This window comes from Labrus bergylta, chromosome 4 (assembly GCF_963930695.1).
Source record: "Labrus bergylta chromosome 4, fLabBer1.1, whole genome shotgun sequence".
NCBI lineage: Eukaryota > Metazoa > Chordata > Actinopteri > Labriformes > Labridae > Labrus > Labrus bergylta.
In genome coordinates this window covers 3251677-3270943 of record NC_089198.1, presented here as the reverse complement: position 1 = coordinate 3270943, position 19267 = coordinate 3251677, and the positions used below count along the sequence as shown (strand labels likewise).

The 19267-nt window shown below is 44.5% G+C and overlaps 2 protein-coding genes across 5 annotated transcripts; one reads left to right on the top strand and one right to left on the bottom strand.

The window, feature by feature from the left end:
* Positions 1–201: 201 nt before the first annotated feature.
* LOC110001519 (complement C1q and tumor necrosis factor-related protein 9-like) lies at positions 202–6719 on the bottom strand. The gene is made up of 5 exons (XM_020657019.3): positions 6521–6719; positions 4629–4995; positions 3574–3654; positions 2304–2384; positions 202–1272 (listed from the first exon to the last, which is right to left on the bottom strand). Exons 1-5 carry the CDS (start codon positions 6545–6547, stop codon positions 377–379), a joined length of 1452 nt encoding a protein of 483 aa, XP_020512675.3. The 5' UTR covers positions 6548–6719; the 3' UTR covers positions 202–376.
* Positions 6720–12117: 5398 nt separating this feature from the next.
* proca (protein C (inactivator of coagulation factors Va and VIIIa), a) lies at positions 12118–19102 on the top strand. 4 transcript variants are annotated; one of them, XM_065953505.1, is made up of 10 exons: positions 12118–12329; positions 12842–12880; positions 12970–13053; positions 14251–14408; positions 15749–15773; positions 15865–15975; positions 16523–16663; positions 17341–17459; positions 17535–17652; positions 18393–19102. In XM_065953505.1, the coding sequence occupies exons 3-10, from the start codon at positions 12984–12986 to the stop codon at positions 18962–18964; spliced, it is 1314 nt and encodes a 437-aa protein (XP_065809577.1). In that variant the 5' UTR covers positions 12118–12329; positions 12842–12880; positions 12970–12983; the 3' UTR covers positions 18965–19102. The 4 variants fall into 4 exon arrangements, with proteins under 4 accessions (XP_065809577.1, XP_065809576.1, XP_020512680.1 ...); XM_065953504.1 differs by having other exon boundaries at positions 12960–13053; XM_020657024.3 differs by lacking the exon at positions 12118–12329 and adding an exon at positions 12381–12496.
* The last annotated feature ends 165 nt before the right edge of the window (positions 19103–19267 follow it).

The window sequence follows — 19267 nt, the reverse complement described above, 5'->3', positions numbered from 1 at the left end:
GTGTTCACAAAATTAGGCCATCATTTCAGCTGACCCCTCCTCCTTCCTTCCTACCAGTCTCAAATACCCTCATCCACATCTGAAAAAAATACCCAGATTTAGTCCATGAATTGGCGGAGATTAGAATATTGAATTTTCTCTCTTGCTTTCTATGGGACGTCACATTCAGGGGAAGAACAGGCTAGAAAAATAAAATTACTATTTGAAACAAACAGTGGGCAGTACCAGCTACAGGACTTGTGGAGAGCTTTTCTAGAATACCTTTCCCTTGGGACCTGCAGATATTTATGCACTGATTGTTTGATTCAGGATGTGCTGAAGCTTAATCTATAACTGCTTGGCTGACTGGAACCCACTATGGTTTAAGGAATGTGATTTAGGGACCGTTCCAGCTGTAGACACCCTTTTCACCTTTGTTTGATTCCCCAAGATCCCTTAACATAGGCATTCCACAGGAATCTGGGTACAGCAAATACCCAGAGAACGTGCTGCTACTCTCATAGCTACTGTACATGCCGTTAGTGGTGCCGTCCTTAACCTGCAGCCACACCTTGTCCATACTGGTCAGGTGAAGGACTATGGTTTGACTTACAGTGGACTGTTGAGCTGAGTCTGTGCTTTTGACCACTGGGTAGAAGTTGTGGAAAAGGCCAACCCTAAGAGGTCTTTGGTAAACTGCTAGGTTGAAGCTGAAGACATACGTGCCATTGATGGGGGCCGTGTAAATCCCCATGATAGGGTCAAAGTTCCCCTGGAGGTTGTAGAAGACATCTGGAAATGGAACAGGTTCATTTTGCTTAGGAAACGACTCATTGATACTTGCAGAGAATGCTGACCGGATGGTCGGGGAGCAGGGCCCTGGTGGGCCCATGTGACCCATCATGCCTTCATCGCCTTTAGGCCCAATGGGACCCTCTACACCCCGGGCACCAGTGTCACCTTTCTCTCCTTTAGGCCCCATTTCTCCTGGGCTCCCATCAGAGCCATGTTCTCCATCTGTGCAATTACACACCCCCTGCTCACCTTGATCACCCTTATGGCCATTTAGCCCAGGGTCACCAGGTGTTCCCATGTCCCCCTTATTACCCATTGCACCTTTGGGTCCTACAGATCCCTTTAGCCCAGCCAGACCTCGAGCTCCTACTGGCCCAGGGGGGCCTTGTTGGCCTTCTGGACCTTGAATAGTCTCACAGGAAGCAGGACATGTGCCAGTTTCTCCTTGGGGGCCCTGTTGACCTGCGGGCCCTTCCATTCCAGGGTCCCCTTTTTCTCCTGTAGACACAGACGCATGAAAAATATTATTACAATTTTACTTAAAATCAAGTGTCATGTATTAATGGATTACTGGAATTCCCTTTGATCAGGCTGCCCTGATCATGATTCTCTAAAGACTACAGCTGGATTACACCAGGACTGATAGAAACAACGACCATGACCATTTCTCAAAGCCCCTGGAAACCCACAAAATCCACAAAAAGCTTTTAACTATGTTATGTTATTAATGATCTTTTGTACATAATATCAACTCTATTAAAAGTAGTAGAAGTTACCTCCCAACTGTTTTTCAGATTCTCTTCACAGTAAATAAAGACTTTTATTTTGTTAAATTCAGGAGGATTTAAGGTTAAGCTTTGACAAACAAAATGATTCTTATATTTATAAATATTTCGTAAACATCGACACAGTAACAATATTTACAGTTTTTTTTATTTTTGGAGCAGGAAACAGGAAGAATGAACGTTGCAACTTCAAAATAAAAGCTCTGTATCTTTACGTTTCAGCCACAAAAAACTTGAAATAAAGGAACTGTTTTTGCTGTGACAGAAGATAACCGAGCTAGTGTTGTTAACATCCACGTCTCTGTTTACCCAGCCCACTACCGATTTTGTCCCGATTTGACCTTTTGTTAAGACGTTGGGTGTTGAGTGGCAACATTTCTGCGCAATAAACTTCAGGTGCAACAAAACTACTGTGACCTGAGCTGCAAAATAGGCGGATTTTGAAAAAGGTTTTTCTAATAGTTATGAATTTTTATTTTTACTCAAATTTTGTAGATGCTGAACGATACATTAAACTTTGATATCGCTTACAGATTTTTAATATTTGAAGTCAGGTTTCCAGGGGTTTTAAACATAAACAAGCCGTCATTTTTAGCCAAACCCAACAATTTCTCTGAATTGTACAAAATCTGGAAGACGTTAAAAACATTGGTAGGTAAACTGACCAACAATATTTTTTGCTTAAACTCCCTCAAACAACCCTGAATGATTCATGGATTTATCTGAAGAGTTATGTGACAGAACCTTTGAAGCCTCGGCTGCCCTTCATCCCGGATAAGCCCGTAGCGCCGGGGGACCCTTTCATCCCATAGTCGCCTTTCTGACCTGTAGAGACCAACAAGATGGAAATTAGTAAAAAGAAAAAGAAGATAAGCAAGACAACTTAACCAACGTACACTAACTCAAAACTGGAAACCCATAAGCTACCCCTGACGACCATATTTAACTCTAAGAGAACGATGGCCAACATTCAGGTCTTGACTTCCAGCCAAGACTTCCTTTTCCATGAGCTACAATACTTACTTGCGAAGTTTCCATGTGTTCAGAACGAAAGCGTGGAGAATATCTACCTTTCAATTGGCCTGCAAGATAAAGCCTGTCATTTCTTCTTGGTTCATGAAATCCGCCTGAGGAGCTCATGTTCATGTGTTTAGTAACGGCCCGTGTCTAACTAGCGCTTTTTTCAGGGAAGAAAAGTGCTGGCTGCAGTGGCGGTTCTAGACCACTTTTGCTGAGGGGGCCAAACTGGGGCCAGTTGTTTTGTCAGAGGGGAACATTAAACCCAGGTGAAAAATACACAAAGATGATCGCTTTAAAAATAAATATATATTATGCCAAATAATATGTGAAATACCACAACATAAAATACCATGATTCATATTTGTTTCAGTATGTGTTATTAGGGGGGCCCCCTTCTTTTGGAGGGGTGACCACAGGGGGGACCAAGCTCAGTGTTACAGGGGCACTGGCCCCTGTTGGTCCCTGCCTAGAACCGCCTATGGCTGGCTGTGCGCTCGGGATCTCTTGCATGAAGCGTTTGTGCGCTAAGAAGAAACGGGCTGCACGTCCATCCTGTCTCCATGACAACAGTCTGTTGACAACGTCCCCTCTATGACAGACACTGCTCCGTTACTTTTTACTGCAGGTTTATCATCGTCCATCGTTTATTTTTCTGATCAGACACGGAGCAAAGAGTATGCGGTTACAAGACACGATCCATAGATCCATGGATTCGGGAAAAGAGCGCCGGGGATGTCTACAGTACAGTGCCTTTCTGAAAAGTGCTCGGAGCAGCCGCCCACGGAAAGAGGAGATAAAAATGACTCTGTTATTATAGAGCTAGCATTTTCCCTCCAAATTCCTCCAACTTCTACTTGTTCTCTGTCAGAGACTGTGTAAAGGCTTAGCTAGCATGAAGGTGTATGGAACAAATCTGCAACAGCACTGCTTTGGCTGTCTTATGTTTGATTACATCACCCTTTTGGTTTAAGCGAGGTCTTTGAATGCAACTTACCCTTCATCCCCTGAGTGCCTGTGTATCCTGGACGACCCTTGAAACCCATCAGTCCTCTCATCCCAGGACTCCCAGGTTGACCTGAGCAGAGATTTGAACAGTTTGTTCAGTATTTACAAAAAAAATACTTCATCGGCCAAGTACATTTTATCTATACAAAGTTTGCATCCTCTGCAGTAAACCTCGGGTTAAAGGTCCAATCAGTGAGATGTGTAGTGAGTGAGATGATAAAGGTATCTTACTATCTGATCATTAAGGAAACATGCTATGTTGAAGTGCTGGCTTCTCTGACAACAATGCAGCAGCCAGTATGTCCTCCTTCTAACTTTAGATTCTGCTCCTGAATGCTCTGGATTTGACACCCCCCAAAACACGGCCGTTTTGGATGCCCCTCTGTTTGTCAGTTATGAGAGCAGTTATCAGGTCAACAGGTGTTGCAGTGATGGAAGCGGGCAAGAGAAGTGGTTCAGATAGAAGTGATTGTACCCGACCTAAAAAGCCTCTGCATGTTTCTAATAAGCTCCACGAGCAGAAACGTGCTCAAACTAGGATCAATATTGGAGATGCTTTTGAAAAAACCTGAGTGAGCATCGACTCTAGAGAGGAGGGGGGGGGGGAGACAGCTCTTTACAATGCGCTCAATTTAGACTGCAGTACCCATTTTAAACACTAGGTGTCAGTTACATATTCCTCCTTTAATTATTCAGAAGACGTTGGCAGACATATTTTAGGGAGGATCTTGATTTGTAGTGCTAGTACCTTCATCCAGTTCAGGAGTGAATTAGCATGCCTGTGTTTATGGTGTGGGAGAAATTGAGAGATCTGTCAACACAACAAGGCCTCCTGTGAGGGTCCACACCCAAGACCTGGAGACTTTTCTTAAAGTTTCTTAAAGATAAATGTTGGTTTTTAGGGTTTTTGTGCTAATAAGGATGTAAGAAAACACAACGATTTATTTATCTATTTATGATGAAGAACAAAAACTGTTATTGTGTAAATTAGGTACAGATTTCACATTCTATTATCAGAAAGGAGTATTCAGGTTGTTTCCATACCTGGGGGGCCTCGGTCGCCTGTGTCCCCTTTTGGCCCCATGGTGCCCTTACAGTGCGAACAGAGGCAGAATAAAGGGATCTGGTCGATTGGCGGGGGCACCGGCATATTCATTATCATGTCACACATATCTGATCTGCTGGGGTGGGAATTTGGGTCCATATCATGAAACATCCGGCCGGGGCCGTACGTCATGTTGTTATCTGTGTCCCCCATCATGCGAGAGGAAGGATCAAAGTCGGACCCCATCTCTTCGATCTCCTCCTCTGTTAACGGAATTCCAGACCCCGGGTCGTAGCTGGGGTCTGTAACCAGCATCGCTGAGCAGAGGGAGGAGAGGACGAGGAGTCCCTGCAGCCTCAGCAACATCTATCGGAAGAATTGTGAGATTATCAACTGAGACGGATCTGCATCGTCGACATCTCTGAATTTCTCAAAGCACATAAAGAAAACATAAACATAGAAGCCTGTTATGTGATTTATTACTCTCTATTTACCGGTGCGACCAGTTTAACGGTATGATTTCTGAGAGATTGTTTTTTCATGGAGCTATATTCTACTGTATGTAAAGCTGCTTCACGGAGACGCACCGTCATGACAGCGAGTTCAGCTGCAACCATCACCCACCACACGCAACCAGACGCCTCCATTCGAGGGGTTTGAGCCTCAGCTCCTGCAGCCACATGTCCGATGTGTCTTCAGGCAAGACACTTAACCCCAAGTTGTCTTAACCCTCCGTCTGCTTCGTCAGCGGTGTGTGAATGTGTAGGTGTGACCAGCGGTGTAAAAGTGCTTTGAGTGTTCAGAAGTAGTGTTGTAGTTATGAACAAACTAACAGAGACCGGGACATACCCGAGACCAGAGTGCTCCGAGGCCGTGACATTTAGGGATCAAGACCAAAACCAAGACCATAAATATCACTGAAAAATCATCAGCTTGTGTTTAGGGGGCGTTTCACTCACTTAGACTGTAACATCGGGAAGGTTGTGGTCGTAACCGGGGGGATTAAAAAATCAAACTACAAATGAATTGAAGTTATTCGTTTTTTTTAGAAAGAGGCATTTTCATTCTATTCTCAGTGATGACGTGGAAAAATACCCGATCTGTGGGGATCTTGACCGGTCTGGATTTAAAATCTGGATTCCGCCCAGTCTGAGATGAAAAAAAAATAAAAATGCTTTCGATTCTGAAACGAGGCCAAGACCTTCAAAAGACCAAGACTGATTTTGAGTGCTACAACACCAGAAACTGCACGTTGTAGACTTTGATGAACACGATGGTGAAATGGAAATCTCCCTGCAGGGAAGACAAGTTAAACCTTGAGACCCCAAAAAACAGACTGTTTTAAATACACTTATGGTACGGATTTTACTGTACTTAATCTGTTTTACTCATTAAGCATAAAGATACTCCCTGTTTATCAAGTAAAAGCTTAAATTGAATGTATGAAAACTCCTCTGGATGACCCAACACTCACCAAACACAGATTACAATAAATCTAAGTGCAGCTTGCTTCATACAAATACAGGTACTAACTTCATAGATTGTTCTAAAGTGATGTTTTCTGTCAGTGGTGACATAGCACAGTAAGTCCTTATCGTTCCTTCAGGACTGATGTGTCCTTAAATGCATCTTCCTGCACTTACTCTAGTGATTCAGGAAACTGATTTGGCTTTAAGAGACTCATGACAGTCCACTAATAACACTCCAAAAGAAAAGTTTCAGATTTCAATAAAGTAAAAAAAATTAAGAATTGTCTGTGACTCAATTGTCTCTTATGGATTCTACTTTGCAGAAAGTCTATAAACTAGTCAAACCTGATCTCCCAGCCACCCTGAACGTCTCATAGACTTCAAAATCACAAAATCTCAGAGTTGTGTTTGAAAAGACTTACCGCTCCGTCCGAGCCGCGCAGCATCATCCGGAGAAGATTTGTGGGAAGATGAGCAGGACGGAGGCGGCTTTGATTAACTTATAAACCTCGCTCACAACAAAACGTCTTTCAGGGCTGCGTCTCACCTGCTGACCCTGCAGACAAAAGACGAGGACTTTGCAGGTGGGAGGGAGGAAATGCCCATCTCTTTTGTCCTATACAGAAAAAGAACTGGGCCGTCTCCCCGCGCTGTGACCTCCTTCACCGTGAAACAGCAAAATCATATTCAGAGCGGAAAGAGGAGCTACCCATGTGTGTGTGTGTGTGTGTGTGTGTGTGTGTGTTTATCTCTCCATCGTTCTCCACCCTCCTCTTTCTCTCATCGTTCTTTCAGAAGGAAATATTCACTTTAATGTCACCTCCCACGGCTCCTCCTTAATCAGCATCTGATATAGAGAGATAGAGAAGAGAGGCCCGAGAGGTCATCACTCTGTGTGTCGTAATGTACAGCCCATAATATACGTAAATAATGCAATTTGCTTCCAACAACTAAAAACCAATTTGGAAACACAACCAATATCCAAAAACACAATTAAAGGTGGCGTCAGTAGAAATGTAAACACAACATTCAAACTGGTCCTCTCCCCCAGAAGCTGCAGGACGTAGTGTGTATGTTTACTGCATGTACCTTCACTGCAAGCTAACGCACGCTAGCACAAGCTAACCGCCGGTTTTCATCACCTGCCTGTCCAACAGGAAGTAGACCAACTCCACGTCCACGGGGGAAAGCCAACACAAGGTTCACCCTCGTTTCAGAACGAGCTTTATCCGCTCTGCATTTTGCCTCATATTTTCTCTTCTCCGGGCTACGTCCATGTTCTTTATATCTTCAGAATGCATCGCGTCCAATCGCTTAATTGAAACTGCTCCTAAAGTCACCTGCACGCTGTCATTGGCTGAAACACAACAGCTCCCCGCCCCAACCCATTTATGACGTAATGTTGATAAATTGATTGAAAAATACGATCGGGAGGCAAAAGTCATCTTTTGCTCGAGCTGCGATTTCCCGTGTCCTGCATTGTTGTGTTAGCATGCTAATGTTAGCGCTCTGTAGTTAGCTCGTAGCTTCACATTGTTGTGTTAGCATGCTAATGTTAGCGCTCTGTAGTTAGCTCGTAGCTTCACATTGTTGTGTTAGCATGCTAATGTTAGCGCTCTTTAGTTAGCTTGTAGCTTCACATTGTTGTGTTAGCATGCTAATGTTAGCGCTCTGTAGTTAGCTCGTAGCTTCACATTGTTGTGTTAGCATGCTAATGTTAGCACTCTTTAGTTAGCTCGTAGCTTCACATTTCATGTAAACTGACACAGAATGAGCGTGATCTAAAAACTCTTACTAACATCCAAATAATCAGTGAGTATGTTCTTCTTCTTCTCTCTAGTTCTTGACTAAAACAGCTTTTATACACAAGGGGAGGAGCCGGCCGTCCCGTCCATGCATTCGCATCACCATGGTGATGAAGCCGGCTGACGGTTTCTAGAGCAACGTTACACAACTGTGTGTTTGTTGTGTGTGTTTAGGGTTTATGAATATAACTGAGTTAAAAAGCTTTGCTGGGGCAATTGCCTGTCTGTTTCTTTTTCCATTTTCTATGATATTAAGACTTTTACAGACTCTTATTTACTGCTATTTGCTCACGTCTACAGCAAGGTTTTAAAATGGCGGTTGGTGGTCTTGGATTGGCTCTCGTGTTCGACCGATCACCGTGCACTGACGTCACTGAAAGTCCCTCTTGTGCTGGAAGACTTTCTGCTCCAAAGATCTGAAAAGGTTCCTCTGAACAGGGTTCAAGGAACTAAATTAGAACACAATGAAAAGGCGGAGCACTAAAACAGTTCCTGGAACTATTAAAAAGTTCCTGCAGCCCGAAAACACTTGTGCCCAGCGATCAGTCTTGATCCAGGACGTGGATTGGCACCGTCAGTCCGATATCTGATATGTAAATGACGTCAATATCGTACCTCATACCGACATTAGATCAAATCTGTCCCATCTCTACTGAGTGCTTCACAGAATATGTTTTTTTTAATCCTCTAAAGAAGCAGCTCAGTAATCCAACACTGAAAGCCTCCAGTCTTCACAATGAGCAGCCTACTTTTATTATTTTACCACATTTACCAGAAAAGGACAAAGATTTCATTCTGTAGAGAGGTTGACTGGACACATGATACGAGTGAAACCCAAGAAAAAACATGTGGACAGAAGAAGCAAAAACACGTTTCATACAAGAACTAAACCTCGACAGACGGCCGTAAAATGAAACCTGACACCCTCACCTCCAGTCAGACGGAGTTTGGATTATTTTCAAGAGTGGTTCTCAGCTGGTGGGTCGGGATCCAGAAGTGGGTCGAGGAGCCATTTTCAGTGGCTTGTGAATGTGTGACTGGAGTAAAACTTTTTAAACATGTTTGTTATGTTCAGTTTCTTGCCTCTGTCACATCTTTTGGACCAGCTGAGGTCCGAACTGCATCATTTTTCAGTGAAGAAATCTGGTCGAGAAACATCCGAAATTTGGCTCACTATTTTCCCCGAAGGACTTGATGTAGGGTCCTGAGGCTAGACGAGTTGAGAACCACAGATTCAAAGTGAGTAAAAAGCGTGCAGTCACTTCCACTCTCGGCCTCAAAGTCTTATCTGTCCCATAAATAGTCGTTAATTCCTTAAGTCCTTAAAGTTAAGTCTTTATATGCAATTTTTTGATCCAGCAGATGTCGCCCTTGAGCTCCAGCATGAAACCAAAACAACTCGCGCTGCATTGTTGTGTTAGCATGCTAATGCTAGCGATCTTTATTATGCTGGTATCTTCACACTGCATGTAAATTTACCTGAAATGAGCGTGATCTAGAAACACAGTTAAGCAGTGAGTACAGTATGTTATTCTTCTTTTCTCTAGTCCCTCAATTAAACAACTTTTATACACGAGGGGAGGAGTCAGCCGGCCGTCCGGGCGATGTAAACAAACTGAAGATAGGACTCTGAAAACTCTGAAAACATCACAGACAGTGGGACTCGGGTGTTACACCCATTGTAGACAGTCATGACTCACAGAGTTATTTTCAGAGGATATACTTGATTTATATTTAAGTGTGAAAAATCACATATAAAGCTGCAATCAACACTTCTTTAACATATTTTTTAAACGGCTTCTTACCCTAGTCGTCGTTACGTAAACTCTCCATTAACCTGTTTCAACCAGACACATCAACAAACTGAAATCTGTTGACAAAAGAGGAGTACGGGGATCTTATCTTGAGAGACGTTTATTTAGACTGGAAAGAAACAAACAGGAAGCTGGTTCTTTTGGAAAGAGCTGGCCCTCCTCAACATTTTCCAGAAGCCAGCTAGTCACACCATCGCTGAGTCGCCCCCTGGAACCAGAGACCGCTCCTTTATGTCCACAGGCCAGGTTTGATTCAGGAAAATAAAAACAGTGGAGGACACAAAGGAAAACCGAGCCGAGGGAACAAGGCTGAGCAACAAAGGAAGACGAGAGAGATAAATAGTTAACCTTGATAAGTGTCCTGGTTTCCACCGCCCCCGGGCCCCTTAGCGACACCCTTGAGGCCGGCCCGGGCTTCACACCTGTACCTGTAAACATTCTCATTTGAACAGCTCTACTGTGAAGAGAGGGGCGGCGACGAGGCAACCTGAGGTCGGCCGAGGCTCACAGAGACTGCAGAAATACAAAACAAACAAACATACATGTGAGTTCCCCGAGGGAGTGAGGTCACGGTTTCAGAGGGTCGCATGACGCGTCTGACACATATGTAAACATTCAGTGTGTTTGGAGGCTAAACAATGAGAGGTACACTTCCTGGTTCTACTTGCTTCTTTGTATTTTCTACTGGGATACTAATATGTCAGCTCTTTGTATTCGGAGAAGCATTTGGAGTCTCATTATTCAAAGTCAAAGTGCTGATTTCATGCCAAAGATACTACGATATCTGCTTTCATTAGAACCGCCATTTTGCAACTTGTACAGATGAAGAGTGTTTCATTACTCAACATCTGATTGGATGTATCTGACCCCCTCAAAATACCCTCAGGTGGCTATTTCATGGAGCACTCCAGTCTGTTCAACGTACCCTTAAAGTCAGGGTTGGTCATTTCCTCCAGATCCACTTTTTAAGATTTTGGTGTAAATTGTCTTTAGGTCCTGACAGACATTAATAACTCATGTTCTCTGAAAAAGAAACAAAGAAAATCCATCATCTGTATCAGTTTGTAAGTCTGTAAAAACTTCAACCAATGTCTGCCACGAGGTACCAATCTGATGAACCAATCAGACGCCTCCCCGTCTCCCTGCACGCTCTCTAAGCGCGTCACTGATAACGGAGTTTACACTGTGAGTTTACTTACCGCTGAATGAGACATGAGACGACGTAGTTTCTACACAATGTAAGAGATGAGCTGAGGTCCACTTCTGGAGAGACGGCGCTCGTGTATGTAAGTGAGGGGGCGTGGCTTTAGAGGGCGCACAGAGGGGAGGGGGTGCAGATGGGGCACTGAGGGAATGCTACTTTCAAAATCATGCTAGTTTCAGAAGATGACCAACCCTGCCTTTAAGTGCCTATTTCAAAGAACACCGTCTTAGGGTGGTTATACATTATGGGACCCGGTCCTGGATCAGAGTACACCTGACCCCAAAGTCTGGTTCATTTGTTCAGTGTGAACACAAACGTACCATACTCAGGTACCAGACCAGCTCTTCAAAGGATGTGTACTCGAGTACGGTCCGCGGGAGATGTGAACGCAACCGTGCTCAAACAAGGAACAAGGAAGTAAAGCATCCATTTTTTAAGAAGCTTTTAACCTCCGTATCAGAGTACCTTTACCTTTTCTTTTTCAAGAAACCCAGAGGGCTTCTATTTTGAAGAATATTTACCATCATCTGCATCAAAGTCCCCTTAGGCCCCGTGTCCACCTGGAATTTTTTCTGAGCTGAAAGGTGCTGGCTGAGCGCTCGGCAGCTCTGGCATGAAGCGTTTGTGCGCTGAGAAGAAAAGCGCTGCACGTCCGTCCTGTCTCCATGATAACTGTCTGTTGAAAAACAGCCGCTGTTTGACAGACACCGCTGCGTTACTTTTTACTGCATGTTTTAAATTTGAGATCGTTTATTTCCCAGTCAGACGCGGAGCGAGGAGGATGAGGGTACAAGACACGATATGTAGGCTGCAAAAATACGGGGAATATCAAACATTTTGAAAAAAGTGTTGATGATGTCAACAGCGCCTTTCTGAAAAGTTTAAAGAATTTCAACTTTAGCTCTGCAAAAAAAGGTGGAGCGCTTGGAAGCTGCAAACGCTCTCTCCTCTTCAAAAAAGACATAAATGCTAAACTGGACACGGGGCCTTAAGTGTTTGTTTTAAAATAACCTTTAAGTCTCTGTCAATGCCGTCTATGCGGTACGTCCTGAATACTGCAGAGATTATTGTGTCAGTTTGAAGCAGAGACTCGCAGTTATGGAATATTTCTCTGCTCTTGTGTTAGTGTTTGAGGCCGCATGGTCCATCTGTTAACATGGAGGAGGCGGAGCTTATGACCTATGCAGCCACTAATCACCAGGGGGGAGCTCACTTGTCGAGGAGCTTGCCATGCCGTCCATCTTTTTACACAAACTGTGTGTAGAGTTTAAAGAGCCTCTTTCTTGTTTCTCACTGAGTCTCTGAGGTCGCCGTTAGGGTGAGGACTGTTCACCGTGAACTCCGATTCGGGAGCGTCATTTTGATAGTCTTGGACTTTTAAGAAACGGGGGCTGTGATCACTTCAGAGGTGAGTGGGTGGAGGTCAAAGGGGAGTGTGTGTGTGTGTGTGTTGACAGTGTTGGCAGACAGTGTGGAGCTGCAGACTGTGGACTCTCAGTAAACACCGGCGGTTAGTCATTAACACAGCAGAATCACAGCGAACCCGTCTGCGTCTGCGGCTTCGATTCTTCACATGTAAGTAAAAAAAGAAATCCTTCTCGTGTCGTGGAATCCACTCGTACCTTTACCTCTAGGTGTTGTGATGTCTACGCTGTTATGGGACGTGATCTCGACTTTGCTTCAGATTCTGCTGGCCTTAAAGTTCAGGTCATGGGGTCAAAATTCACAGGGGTTCAAATGGGGATCGCTGGTGGTGTGTGTGTGTGTGTGTGTGTGTGTGTGTGTGTGTGTGTGCATTTGGAGGCCTCTGTGTTGTCATCTGAAACTGATCAATACTCTCAAAATGTTTCCCAGAAGCTGCAGATTTTCAGATCTTTAATATGATTTGGTCGTGATTTTGTCTCTCTGTCTCTTCTCCAGCGCTGCCACAAATCATCTTTACACCCCGCTCTTAAGTCGGTAAGTTGACTCCGTCGTTTTAAGTGCGTGTTATGAAGTTGAGTATTTGGGGGTAAATATCAACACTGACTTGATTAAGGTTGCTGCAGGTTTGAGTACGGTCATGTCCCGCCTCCTCCTGTGCCTGTCAGTCATCGTTGCTCTGTGGTCGGCGCCGGTGTTCAGTCTGACAGGTGAGTCATGCATTGGTTTGTTGTTGAAAAGCTCAGTTTAAAGTGCGGTCTTCAGCGGTGGCTTTGTTTGACCAGCAGCAGAAACATATCGCCTCTAAGTCTGTATTTTAAAAACAGTAGAGCAGAGCTGTGATTTTAAAATGAGATGTTACGTGTGGCCGTCTCCGCTCTCTGCACAAATGAGTCTAAATTACTTCTTACTGAAGCCTCTGTGAACTTCAAGGCTTTATATGTGATCTTTTGATCCAGCAGGTGTCGCCCTTGAGCACCAGCATGAAACCAAAACAACTTGCGCTGCATTGTTGTGTTAGCATGCTAATGCTAGCGATCTTTATTATGCTGGTATCTTCACACTGCATGTAAATTTACCTGAAATGAGCGTGATCTAGAAACACAGTTAAGCAGTGAGTACAGTATGTTATTCTTCTTTTCTCTGTTCCCTCAATTAAACAACTTTTATACACGAGGGGAGGAGTCAGCCGGCCGTCCAGGCGATGTAAACAAACTGAAGATAGGACTCTGAAAACTCTGAAAACATCACAGACAGTGGGACTCGGGTGTTACACCCATTGTAGACAGTCATGACTCACAGTTATTTTCAGAGGACATACTTGATTTCTATTATATTTAAAAGTGAAAAATATAAAGCATATAAAGCCTTTAACGATGCAGGGATATTTATTATTTTACCCAAACTGAAAGGGGCAGTCTACATGTTTTAAAACCTTGATCCTTTTATTTCACAAAGTTGCAGCTCCACTTTTGATAAATGAAACCTAAGTTGGGGTGCAAATAACTGCAGTTCCTCCAGTGTCCACTTGAAGCCAGCTCTAAAAGCCTAAAGCCTAAATTCCACCAGATGCATGTTGGGTACGTCTCCACCTCGTTACAGAAGCGGAGGTGATAAACAAGACTTCTATTTGTCCGATCACAGAGCATCACTTTACAACAGAGCAGATCGAGCGGGACAGGAAGTCAGACACCAAATCAACATTAAAACATGCAGTTTATTTTCAGAATAAAACATTTACCGTATGTGTGTGTTGATGTGTTTATGACGGGTTTTATACGTTTTAATTCCACATACATCGTATTATCTCCTGCTGTCTGTGTTCATAATTAAGAAACACTCTGCAGGAGCCTTAATGCTCTTTAAGATAAATAATGAAACCCTGTTGGTCCTATGTGTTTGCTCAGTGTTCTCAGACCCTCCGGAGGCTCACATGCTGCTCCGCACTCGCCGGGCGAACACGTTCCTGGAAGAGCTGAAGCCGGCTTCACAGGAGCGAGAATGCATCGAGGAAATCTGTGACTTTGAAGAAGCCCGAGAGATCTTCCAAACCAGAGAAGCCACAGTGAGAGTGTTCCCTATCGCTGATCTTGTGCTTTGCTCGTTTTGTTGAGTTTGTGTTTGAGCTAATTGGGCTACAAGTTTCTCCTTTACATCAAATCATTTTATTCAAACTTTTCTGATACCGTTCATGATTACTTTTAATTTCTAAAGAATCCCAAAAGTTTAAAGTGTCTTCCTGTGTGATGATGTCCATCGTGGGGATCAGTTAGTGTGCAGCTGTGTCGCTCTTTTAGTACCATCTGTGTCCACCAGGTGGAGTTTGTAGCCCTGCTAGCTACCTGTATGCTACTCGAGCCCTCATTACATAAAGGATCCCTACAGAGAGAGACCTTTATCTTAAAGTCGACCTTTTCTTCTGATCCCCGTTTGAGAACTCTCATGTAGTGTTACAAAGCTGGAAGCTCAAACTAAACGTGGGCAAAGATTCAGATCATGAGGTAAACGTATGTTGGAGTAATCCCAGGATGAGTCTGCAGAGGGCGCTACACGGCTTGTTGAACCTGAAACCTCTCACATAGACTCTCTTCTCCCAGCACTGGAGAGCAGCCCTCCCCTGGCAGCCCTGCAGCGTTCTGCCACCCTGGACAGCATCCAGACAGCTGACCAATCAGAAGAAAGTGGGCGTGTGGGGCCTTAAAGATACAGCAGCTGAGGGATAAGGGATTTTACTGACACTTTGATCGGATTGCACTCAACCAGCCAATCACAGCTAAGCTCTGATATAGGGCGAGGATTTAACCGCTGCTGTGCAACTGTCCATTGTGACATCTGATCCTGGAGGTTAAAGGGGACATATTATGAAAAATCCACTTATTCAGTGTTGTTGAACATATATTTGGGTAACCTGAGAGTCTCCTGACCCACAACATGTGAAACAAACCCATCCAGTCCTTTGTTTGTGGTCTGGCACAAGTCTTACAACACAGAGAAAAATGCTCTGTTTCAAATGTGCTCTCCTTGTGATGTCACAGTGGGATTCTGGTAAAAAAAAAAAAAATCCCCTCCCCTCCCCTGATATCTCCACCCATGGACTTTTCACATGTCCACCATTTTTATTCTCTCTACAGAGGAGTGATGTCAATGGGGAAAACTCAGGAGGGGGGGCTCATTGCATTTAAAGAGACACACACACCAAAACAGAGCGTTCTGAGAGAGCTGGTTTATACAGGGTCACAAACCTCCTCTGGTGCTTGATTCATGTTATATTTTGACCAAAGCACAGCACAGATGTTTCATTTAGACCACAGGGGACTGTTTGAAAAGGTGGAGGAGGGGGATCATAAGTCCTCTTTAAGCCTGCTGACCAGTTTTAACGATCTTTCTTTTTGTGTGTGATTACAGCTGGAGTTCTGGACAGTGTACTCAGGTATGAAGCTGTTTAATCCTCATCATGTAGTCTGAAGTCAGTCTCTACTCACCTGGTTTTATGGACTGTTGTTGACCTCGCCTTGTTTCAGATGGGAACCAGTGTCAGTCCAACATGTGTGTCCATGGAGCCTGTGTGGATATGTACCAAGACTACGCCTGCCTCTGTAACCCTGGATATGAGGGGAAATACTGCGACCAACGTGAGTCTGACGAGGACGCTTAACTTCACAGATACCTGAAGAAACATGGTACACTTACAGAGTAGAACCAAAGAAAGAGCCACATTTTTTTAAGGGAGATTTTAAAGTTAAGAGAGAGGACACCAAGGTTTCTTGTCTTCAAGATTCAAAATGGAATACATTTTTTTCTAAGAATGAAGGACCAATCCCATCAGTCGATGTCAAGCTATTTATTTACAGAAACATCTAAAGGTTATTGTCTAATTTATTGACGAAAAAATGACTCTGCTGGTGACTTCAAATGTCTTGTTTTGTCAAATCAAAGAAATTAAAGGAGCGATATGGAACTCTGACACCTAGTGTTTAAAACGGGTACTGCAGTCAGAAATTTAAAAGATTATAGAGATCTGTCTCCTCCCCCCCCCGCCAACTCCTCTCTAGAGTTGATGCTCACGCAGGTTACCATCAGACGGGCTCTGCTGATGTGAGCTCCAGGTAGTGACATCTGGAGCGTTAAATGATCTGAAACGTGCAGACTGAGTAAATATCTTCTCCTGTTGTGGTTCAGCTGTCACAGCGACTAACTGCTCCGTGGACAACGGCGGCTGTGACCACGGTTGCTTGGAGAGCGAGGATGGCCTGTCGAGGAGCTGCAGCTGTGTGAGCACATACGATCTGCACGCCAACTCCAAGAAATGTGTGCCGAAAGGTGAGAATATATAAGACTTTTGTTTATGACATGGACAAATTAACAAATCATCCATTTATAACGTTTGATCTTTGTACACAACTATAGCTAAGAAGCAGTAACTCTGACACCTAGTGTTTGAAATGGGTACTGCAGTCTAAATTCAAAAAATTGGATCTCTAGAGTGGATGCTCACGCAGGTTGCCATGAGGTGGACACTGAAGCTTCAGTGTTTAGCCAGCTCTGCATGGGTCTGTAAACCTTTCTGTGTTCTAACCTCTCTCCATTTTTCAAAAGCATCTCCAATATTGATCCTAGTTTGAGCACGTTTCTGCTCGTAGAGCTTATTAGAAACATGCAGAGGCTTTTTAGGTCGGGTACAATCACTTCTATCTGAACCACTTCTCTTGACCGCTTCCATCGCTGGTTTGGTTTGACCTGATAACTGCTCTCATATCTGGTGTCCAAAACGGCGTACTGGCTGCTGCATTGTTGTCAGAGAAGCCAGCACTTCAACATAGCATGTCTCCTTAATGTCTGACCATATAGTAAGGTCACTTTATCATTTCACTCACTACACATCTTACTGATTGGACCTTCAAAGGAGATTTGTCCATATTGATTGCATTGTTTCCTTTTCTTTCAATTAAAGAGTCGAATAGTTCAAACACCACCTCTCTCTCTCTGTTTCCCGGCAGGTCCCTCGTCCTGCGGTCGGCTCATGATCGCCAGGTCGTCATACTCCAAACCGATGGACGGCCTTCTACCCTGGATGGTGGGAGGCGAGGTCGGAAAGAAGGGGGAGAGTCCCTGGCAGGTAACTCGAGCTACAACACAACATGCTATGGTAACATATATAAAAAGTTTGACAGGACTGGGTTTGTGTGTGCAGGTGCTGATACTGAACGCTTTAGGGAAACTTCACTGCGGAGGCGTCCTGATCGATGAGAGCTGGGTCTTGACTGCCGCTCACTGCCTGAAAAACAACTTCAAATTCAGAGTCCGGCTGGGTGAGTGTCCGCTCTGCACACTGCGGAACCTCAGGTGTTAGCGAGTGTATTCATCTAAATATCACGTGACAAGTCCAGACAAACGTCTCATTTCAAGACACAAAAAGCACAAAAAGGGGGCAATGAAAGTTTATGTGTCGAGTAAATTGAATCTAAATCTCGTTAGTAGACCTACATCTCATGTCATGATACTCAACAAGTGTAACTTGTATTGAATCTGAACTGCATGGTTCCTCGCTTCCAGTTACGTGACGTGGCTGGTGCAAAGACAGTTAGGAAAGTAGCGTCCACCATTGGCCGCTGTCTTTTCTAAACAACGCATGTTTACATCACCTGACAACCTCAGAAAGACAGAGATAAACTGAGATTGTTGGGCACGTGTGACTCTTATCATATGTTTACATCCTGTGTTGTCCTCAGGCAGAGGTCTCCTGGTAGTTTCAAATGCAAAATTAAAAAGTAAAGGGGATAGAGCATTTTCCGTGAGGGCTCCATGACTCTGGAACGACCTGCCCGAGGAGATCAGGTCGGCCGAATCAATCATCTTCTTAAGACACACTTTTTCATGCGAGTCCTTTCCTGATTTTAGTGTGTAGCAGTATGAAGACTTTCTTGCCCACCAGATGGGCAGTTCCGAGTGTGTGACGTCACCCCTATCAAGGGGTAAACAAACTTGCCGTAAACAGGAAAGTTGGTATCTAACGCATTTGCTAACGATATCCTGCGTTGTGTCTTGTCAGGTGACTACGAGCGTTTTAGAGATGAAGGCACAGAGGTCACTCTGAGGGTCCTCAAGACCTTCAAACACCCAGACTACGACAGCAACACGGTGGACAATGACATCGCCCTGATGCGCCTGGAGACGCCCGCTCAATTCTCAGAGTACATCCTCCCGGTCTGTCTGCCAGGACGCGCCATGGCAGAGCGGGTGCTGCACCTCAACGGCACCCTCACTGTGGTGACCGGCTGGGGCAATGACGGCCTGGATAGCATCCATTTCAGCTCGGCTCTGAACGTCATCAAAGTCCCGCTGGTGGACCACGACATCTGTGCCCGTCAAATGACCAACAACGTCACCAATAACGTGCTCTGCGCTGGGAACCTAGGGCAGAAAACAGACGCCTGCGAGGGGGACAGTGGCGGACCCATGGTCACTCTGTACCGGGACACATGGTTCCTGATTGGCCTGGTGTCATGGGGCGAGGGCTGCGGCCAGATAGACAAGCTGGGCATCTACACCAAGGTGTCCAACTATAACGAGTGGATCCAACAAGTGAAAGACGAATGGGACAAAGCTTATCACCCCCAATAACCCCCGAGAGTCTGAACCACCTCGTCCTACAAAAATGGACCCAAAGTCTGATCTTCAGTTCATCAAACTTGTAACACTTTATAAATAAACTGATTATGTCCCGAGATGCCTCAGTTTGCTCTTTCTGTCAGTGTTAATACTCTTTACCCCATTAGCCATGTTAACATGGTATTGTCAATAACTGCACTTCCTCCAGTGTCCACTAGAGTCTGTCTCCTGTAGTGAGTCAGTCCTCATAGAGCCCCATGTTAAAATGTCTAACTTTACAGCTGCAGTTCCTTCAGTGTCCACTAGAGTCTGTCT

Coding starts and splice junctions, on each gene's coding strand:
- LOC110001519 (XM_020657019.3), bottom strand. CDS start 6,547: ATGATGCTGCGCGGCTCGGACGGAGCG. Junction 2,385..3,573: donor AGGCACTCAGGGGATGAAGG/GTAAGTTGCATT, acceptor TGGTCTCTACAG/GTCAGAAAGGCGACTATGGG. Junction 1,273..2,303: donor GGGCAGCCGAGGCTTCAAAG/GTTCTGTCACAT, acceptor CTGTGTCTACAG/GAGAAAAAGGGGACCCTGGA.
- proca (XM_065953505.1), top strand. CDS start 12,984: ATGTCCCGCCTCCTCCTGTGCCTGTCAGTCATCGTTGCTCTGTGGTCG. Junction 14,409..15,748: donor TCCAAACCAGAGAAGCCACA/GTGAGAGTGTTC, acceptor GTGTGATTACAG/CTGGAGTTCTGGACAGTGTA. Junction 16,664..17,340: donor CAAGAAATGTGTGCCGAAAG/GTGAGAATATAT, acceptor GTTTCCCGGCAG/GTCCCTCGTCCTGCGGTCGG.